General features: G+C 44.5%; 1 protein-coding gene across 1 annotated transcript; it reads left to right on the top strand.

Moving 5' to 3' along the window:
• The first annotated feature begins 653 nt into the window (after positions 1 to 653).
• lfng (LFNG O-fucosylpeptide 3-beta-N-acetylglucosaminyltransferase) lies at positions 654 to 8,320 on the top strand. The gene is made up of 8 exons (XM_062438477.1): positions 654 to 1,182; positions 5,234 to 5,282; positions 5,485 to 5,587; positions 5,678 to 5,831; positions 5,936 to 6,021; positions 6,140 to 6,305; positions 6,427 to 6,512; positions 6,615 to 8,320. The coding sequence occupies exons 1-8, from the start codon at positions 772 to 774 to the stop codon at positions 6,679 to 6,681; spliced, it is 1,122 nt and encodes a 373-aa protein (XP_062294461.1). The 5' UTR covers positions 654 to 771; the 3' UTR covers positions 6,682 to 8,320.

The raw sequence follows: 8,320 nt of genomic DNA on the forward strand, positions 1-8,320 counted from the left end.
GAATGTTGCAGTTTGAGACGCACCTTTCCCCGTGAACACCTGCACTTTTGTTTTCTTTGCGTCAATCTTTTACTCATATTATCTGAAAAAGTCAAACTGAACTCGGCAAGTGACCCCACTGTGCACACACACACACACACACACACACACACACACACACACACACACACACACACGCACACACAGACACAGACACACACACACACACACACACACACACACACACACACACACACACACACACACACACACACACACACACACACACACATACACATACACACAACTCTACTTGCCTAACCCTAACCACCACAGACCCAAACAAAATTGGGGACACAGCTCAGCTTTTGTCCCCAATTTACTGGCCCTAAGTTCGAAATTTGTCCTCAAAAGTATCCTATCACACACACACACACACACACACACACACACACACACACACACACACACACACACACACACACACACACACACACACACACACACACACACACACTATCAGCACGCCCCATTGCAGCGTCACTGGCTGAAATGCTGCATTCAGGGACCTCCCATGAGGCGTGGCCAGCATGGAAGCTTATATAGCACCCCCCCCCTTGGCTCATTATCATTATTTGCTGTCCGGCTATGCACAGTAACGAGCCATTCATTTATAATTTTTTGTTCTTTTGAGAAAAAAATACCATATGGACTTTGCATTGGGAATTCGTTGCTCCGCTTCATAGTTTTTAGTGTTTTTTAAAAAAAAAAGAAAAAGAAAAAGGTTAAATCATGTTGAAAAGTAATGGAAAGAAGACCGCTATCTCTGTAGCCAGCACAGCATGTCTCTGCCTGGTGCTGCTCCTGGTCGCTGTGCAGCATCATCACCGGGTTCAGGTGCATGAGGAGACCAACCGAGAGGACTCCGGGACGCGCTCTCTACTCCAAGAGGAGGAGGAGGGCGACGCACAGCCCGGGAGCGCGCAGGTTAAGAAAGGATTCTCGGCGTACTTCACCAAGCTGACCCGAGGACGGAGGGAAGTGGAGAAGCCCGTAAGCTCATCTGCGTCCACCGCTGACCCGCCTCCAGCCGAGGACATCAGCGCTGATGACATCTTCATCGCTGTGAAGACCACCAAGAAGTTCCACCAGTCCAGGCTGAATCTGCTCCTGGACACCTGGATCTCAAGAAACATGCAACAGGTAAAGGAAAAGTGCAAAAATGAATTCTAATTCACTTTACTCCAAATACTGTAAAGGTTTTTGGAAATGATCTGCATGTTTCTGGGTTTATGTCGTTGTTGTTGAGACTGTGCTGGAGTGCTGCCAGTGTACACACGCAGGTGAAGCCTGTATGATTACTGATTACAGTTCTGCATTGTTCCTCTTGTCACTAGGTGACACACAAGCCCTGTCCACAAAGCTGAATTTCCTGTGCTCTGTCACTTTTTATTTTCCTCTGAGTGATATGTCCCTGAGAACGGAGGGAACAGTTTCAGGACTCCCTCTTCTCCCTATTGCAGCCCCCCTCTCTCCCCACTTTCTATTATTCCTCCTCTTGTGGGTGTCCCTGTGAATGCCCTGGTGCAATGGATGCTTCACAGCACCGACTCCAGCGCTGTCCCCCTTCCAGCACTAACAAAGCGTCTTTCTGAAGGGGGAAGAAAAGCTTTCCCAACCCCTTGTCTCCCCTCTCTCCATGGGAACGTGGGAGCTGAGTCTGGGTCAAGCATACGGAGGGATGGGAAAACGGGGGCTTCGTTAAGGGGATGCCAGGGACAAAGGGGTGCATCTATAGGCAAGTTTGTGCTGGGAAGTAACACGCTGAGAATGAAAATGTAGCCTTGAGAACCAAGCTCCTTTAGAGGGTACACAAAGACACTCAGAGCTATAGCGTGAAGAAAACAGTAGCTAGTCAAAGTGATTTTATCCTGCATCCAGATGTGTCTCATATGCTTTTCCAAAAGTCTTTTTAATTTGCCTCGGGTGCTGTCACATACAGGTTGGAGAGAAGTTTCTTCTCTTTGTGTGTCGATGAGGTTAAGATTTGTATAATGTCTATAAAATTGTAATGATGGGCCTAATAAGCTGTTCACAGATCAGACAGGATTAGGATTACCTGCATAGCTGCCCAAACTAGGCTTCTTCAGCATCAGTGTATATGTGAATTGGTGGTGGAGCTAATTAGTTGTAATTACTGTACTGGATGCTGTGGGTTAACCCATATTTGACAACAGCGGGGCTTATAGGCAGGCAGCTGGTGGGTGGCTGCGTGGATAAAAAGGACAGACTGAGCCCACAATGCAAGAGGGAGTTCCTGGAGGAAGGGTGCCAGGTGGTCAGGGGAGGCAGAACAAAGGATGGCCATATGATGCTCTGAGTTCCCACCATGTACATATGGCCATCCTCCATGTTCAGGTTTGATTCTCACACTCAGCTGATGAACATCTGTGGAGTTTGGATCACTTTATAGCTGTAGACACAAGGGAGAAAAGTATTATTTGTGCAAAATCTGTTGTTTAGACCACTTTAATTTTCTGAGTGTGCTGTTACTTCTCTGCTCAAAGTGGGATCTCTTTACTCTCATGCAGATGGAGTTGCTATCTGCTGCTGTTTACATGAGAATAGGGACGGTAGATTATCTCTCTGATAGTTTTGTTGACACAATAGTGTCTGCAGCCTTAATCTTTGAGCCTATTCATTGTTTTTTGAAAATCCAACCTGTTATTATCTTTATGCAAATGATTACCTGTTGTTACGAAAACATTTGAAACCCAATTTATCTGTTAATTTGTGCTTCTAGGACAAAAAGTGTCCTTTTGAACTTTTTCACATACAGCACATCTTCCTGTTTTCTATTATTTCCCCATTCATCACTCAGGAACAATATAACACCAATGAGAGAGGGCTCTTAAAACAAAAGAATAAAATGAATCACAGTATTTCCTGCTCCAGACTCTAGATTAGCAGCATTAGACAGCTTAATCTTACAGTTGGAGAAGCTACACCCTCCTCCTCCCTTTCCTAGACTGATTTATAAATCTGGCACGTAGCTAAGTTATCAGAGCCTAAATTCATTTTGCAAGTGTACGAACAGCTGGCACCAACGTCCTTATGGTGGTGTGCCACGCATTCCTCTTTTAAGGGTAGGATAATTAGCCAGCGCTTCAACAATGAGCGCTTTTAGCATTTAGAAGAAAAAAAAAGAAACACTTGGCGCTGTAGTCGAGTTAATAAAATGGCTTTACTGTGAAGTACAAGTGGTTAGAAAGTGGATGGGTGTCGCTGAAGAGGACAGCCTGGTGTTCCTAATGTCTGCCAGTCTGTTGCAGAAATTACTTTAAAGGGACTACTTTTAATAGCGCTTTGTCCGGCTGTATTCAAGCTCTCTTGTGAGCTGTTTTACAAATCATTTGTCCTGATGAAACGTGCTGAAATGCTTTGAATGTGTGGGACAGGAGGGGGAAGGAATCAGGGTGGAGGTGGTCAATGAAAGGAGTGGGGGATTGGTGCCCTTCCTTCCCGTGGAGCTGGAGACAGCCAGCCAGGCACCACGTTCAGCTCAGACAGGACCGTGCCAGGCTTTCCTTTGGTCAGGAGTGCAACCTTCCCCCCTCTCTTTGCTCTCATGTCCCTCTTCACCCCGTGCCCCCTCAACTCTTATCTCTGCTTCACACACAGGCATCTTTTTTTTCTTTTCTTTTCTTTTTTTCCGGTATCAGGAATTAGTATTCCTTGAAAGTAACTGTGCTTTTAAGTTTCAGTTTGAGAACAAAGATAGAAAAAAAAAACCCTTCCCCAGGAGGTTTCTCTTTAGTTAACTCCTGCAGCTGTATGCAAATGCTGGCAAACATATTTAGAATTTACCCAGTGGAGACTTTACCCAGCATGAAAACTCACAGCATTGTTCTATTCAAGAGGCTCTGGCCGTGTATGTGGCTCAGAGGGAGTGGGGGGGCAGGATAGGGGGTGAAGTGGGGGTGAATGGCCACACACGGTTTTCGATTTACTAATCAGCAGTGAGATTCCACCCCTCTTCTCCATCCTCCCTCCCTCCCCTCCCTCCTTCTCTTTCTGTCAGTGCCCTGGCAGCTCTGGCAGCTGCCTCAGTGATTAGGCTGTCTATTCAACAGGATTTAAAGCAAACAGCGCCAGCCTCTGATCCCTTCACCAGTGAAACCACCACCCTTCCTTAAACAAATACAGGCTCACGGCTTTAGCATCGTGCAACATCTGCTCACAGTTTATTCGACAAATGAGTCGAGCAGGCTTGCTTTGTGTAGAAAAAGCAAACTGGAGTAGAAAGACATTTTTCTTATTTCAAGTAAAGTCAGAGGACTGCTGAGAGGCAAGATCACTGATCTGCTGGGTTTGCATGATTGTGGGTAATAGCTGTCAAAGGGTGCTCTGTCAATGAGGGTTGAGGCATCATGACCTGGCGTGTAGAGACACGTGGCGTAGATAAGGTAGCGTGATGTTCGGCAGGTGCTGGCTCACCTCAGGTGAAGTGTAAACAGACCACTGGCGGTTACAAAGCCCGAGGCCGGCACCTTTTTCATCAGCACTATTCACCACCTTGCACCTGCTCAGCATGAGCAATCATAAAGAGAAGTCTAATCCCTCCCTGCTCTTTAAAGTGTGTTCGGGTAAGGTTCCCTTTGTTGTGAACTCCTTTTATGAGTAACTGCTACATTTAACAAGCACCTGAGTCTCGTGGGTTGATTCTTTTAACCTTTTGTCAGTCGTACAGCAGCAGCGGAGAGGATGGAGAGGATTGTGCTGGTGGTTTATCGGATATGCACCGACTGTAACATTTGTATGCAACTGTTTAGCTTCATTGGACATGTTGAAGCTCGGCAGCAGGTCCAGCACAGCGGATGGGGTTCAACCGGGGGATGGGATGCATGAATGGGGTGTGTGTGTGCGTGGGGGCGGACAGTCTGCCTCCTCCTTTGTTCTATGTCTGGGATGCTTCGGGGTGGCTGCATAGTTGCCATGGAGAGAGTGAAATGCAGGACAAAAGGGCCTTATTATATCAGGGGGTTGTTTAACTCAATGTGTTTTCCACTGCATAAAAGACATGTTGATTGATGCTAATCACACCGGGCTTCATATGAGGAAGGAGGACTTTGGACACACTGCTGAATTGGGGGCAATCGTGTGACCGCTTCACATGATCGGCCAAAGGGGTTTCGATTTTGTGGACATCAAAGACCAATTCCACTTACCTGTTATTTCCCTTATTTGCTTACAGACCTACATCTTCACTGACGGAGAAGACGAGGAGCTAAAAAAGAAAATCGGTAAGTTTAATGAGGGGGATTTCGTGTTTGGGAACAGAGGTGCACATTGTGTTAAAAAAAAGCTAAATCGCATCTTAAAGGTCGTTAAAATTCTGCTTTGAGCTTTTTGCCTCCATGAAAGATGACATTAAAACACATAGAGCCTCCATTGATGTTGCTCTCTTATCATCTAACTCCTATTCCTTTCTTATTGATGCCACAGGGAGTCATGCAATCAACACCAACTGTTCCGCAGCTCATAGCCGACAGGCTCTGTCTTGCAAGATGGCGGTGGAATACGATAAGTTCATAGAGTCTGGGAAAAAGTAAGTACATATTTTGTTTCAGATTTGGAGGATTGTTGCATTAATCTGAATGTCTCAGGATCTAATGATGCTTTTGTTTCTGCTTCTTAGATGGTTTTGTCACGTTGATGACGACAACTACGTGAATGTTCGGACTCTTGTGAAGCAGCTGTCCCATTATCCCCACACACAGGACATGTACATTGGTAAACCCAGTCTGGACCGGCCCATAGAGGCCACAGAGAGGCTCGGGGACAATAAAATGGTACGTAGAAAAATCTTATTTTTGTGCGTCTCATGTTTTTGAGATCATGCTGACTTTTAGATAATTCTTGTCATATTAACAAACTTTTCCATCACCTCTTGTAGAAAGCGGTCAACTTCTGGTTTGCTACTGGAGGAGCTGGCTTCTGTGTGAGCCGGGGTCTGGCACTGAAGATGAGCCCGTGGGCCAGGTAAGATACAGATTCACAATCCTGAATTATATTTTACTGTAGAGACTTTTCTACTTTCTGACTCCAAAAGTAAGGTGTGTGACATCAACGCTGACGAGATATTTCTGTCTTTTTTCAGCGGCGGCCACTTCATGAACACAGCAGAGAAGATCCGTCTGCCTGACGACTGCACCATCGGTTACATCATTGAGTCGGTTCTGGGGGTTCCTCTGACCCGCAGCAACCTGTTTCACTCCCACCTGGAGAACCTGCAACAAGTGTCAAGATCTGAGATTCATAAGCAGGTGAGAGGCTAAGCTTATTCTTATAATTTTTTTTTTTTTTTTACACCATCAGAGTGGTTTGAAGCATAGATGAAGCATGAGAACAGTGTTTTACATGCGTCCCTTATCATTTGTCCTTCAGATCACCCTCAGTTATGGAATGTTCGAAAACAAGAGCAACATCATCAATTTGAAAGGAGCTTTTCCAGTGGAGGAGGATCCATCAAGGTGAGAGACCGCTCTGAATTTAACGACGTGACACATTTAACCTCAGTTTCAACACAAATCTAAGTCTGTCTCTTTTCTTTTCTCTCTCTTTCTTTCTTCCAGGTTCAAGTCTGTGCACTGTCTCCTGTATCCAGACACTCCATGGTGTCCTCCCCAGGTTGCCTTTTAGGGCGACTTCTCTTTTCTCATCCTCGTCCCCGTCGTGCCTCGGTATCTGAAAGGCTCGTGGGGACCAGTGTTTGGTATTAGACCGCGCAGCTGCTGTATTGTTACTACAGTGGTGCGCGGTCTTTAATAGTTTTACTGGGCTGCTGTGCGGCCCGCCTCTGGACTATTCCTTCCTGTTCGGAGCCAGGACCTCGCCCCATACTGCTCGGGTGGAGGATTCCAGCTCCCGGCAGGAAGTTGCTTTCAGCGTTAAGCTTTGCAGGCAATCAGTTGAGCTTTGTGATGTACGTATATGTTGCTTGTAAATGTTTCTGCAATTCTCATAGAATGTATCGTCATATATTCAAGCCTTTTTGCCAGCTTTACATTAACAGTTACTTTTTTGTCTTAGCTTTTAAAAATTGAAAGCCGCACAGGTCTATCTTTGTAGGCTTTTGGGCTTTTTATCACATATTAATGGTAATTCCAGGTAATTTTGTTTAGATCGTTTTACTCAGAAGACTCCGGACAAATGCTCTAATATGAAGATGTTCTTGTGCTTCTAAGTTGACAGTGTTATTTCTCCCATAACTTGAGCTGGCAGTAGGCATATTTCCAAATGCATCCTTAGGTGACCTAATCTGAGGTATGTCAGGACAAAGCACTTTTGATATTTTAGGTGTTCTCACCTAATTTACGTCCTATAATGACATGCTTCAGATTGGTGTCAAAACTAAAAAAAAAAAAAAATAAGAAAAAGAAAACAACCCTCAAAATCTCAACATTTATTCATTCTTATATATTTAATAACACTCCTTGCATTTGTAACAATCAGGGGGGAAAAAATGAAAAGTGGAAGAGATTTTGATTTGGGGGATGCAATCAGCTTTTGAAATGCTTTGAAATATATGTTTTATTTGTTTGAAATTGCACAGCTTAGGTTCAAATGAGCTGATTGTTCGCTCTTGGAAAGACTCTCACCTCCTCAGCCTCAACGGTTCCGACGTTTTTAGCTTGGACAGATGCCATTTGAAGTGAGCCCAAAATAGAAAGAAAAAAGGCAGTCTGAAGCAGTGGTATCTAAATAACAACCACATGTGTAATCTGAGCCGCAGTCTATAATAATTTGCACAAAAGACTGATGAGCCTCTCTGTTTTTATTAACATGAATGTTCTGTACTTACACATAATAACGGCTGTTGAGGCCTTTGAGGTGAGAAGATAACAAGAGCAACATCAGTGTTTCCACATGGAGGTGTTTGTTCCCTCTGTGTCTTCTCTCACCCATATTGGGTTGCACTGTACATCTTGATTACAGTATTGTGTACTGTACCTTTTTGTTTAAATGAGTAGTGATTGTATATGTTTAGAATGTAATTCCCTTGGTGGTTTACATACGCTTTTAATGACCTGGACATGATTTTGTACTGCTTTGAACTGTGCTAAATGACTGTGGTGTTTATTCTCCAGTATCTGGAGGGTTCGAACAGTTCATTCCCAATACTGGCTTCTCAGGGATTATGAGCTGATCCTGGTATTAACTACCATGGGACCCACGGTGGGACCTAAAACTTTGAATAAAAGTGCATAACCACTGAGAAACTTTACATATTTGGTCATGTCTTTATTTGACTTTCTTCCAAGTTCACAACTCATGTTCA

This window comes from Scomber scombrus, chromosome 18 (assembly GCF_963691925.1).
Source record: "Scomber scombrus chromosome 18, fScoSco1.1, whole genome shotgun sequence".
NCBI lineage: Eukaryota > Metazoa > Chordata > Actinopteri > Scombriformes > Scombridae > Scomber > Scomber scombrus.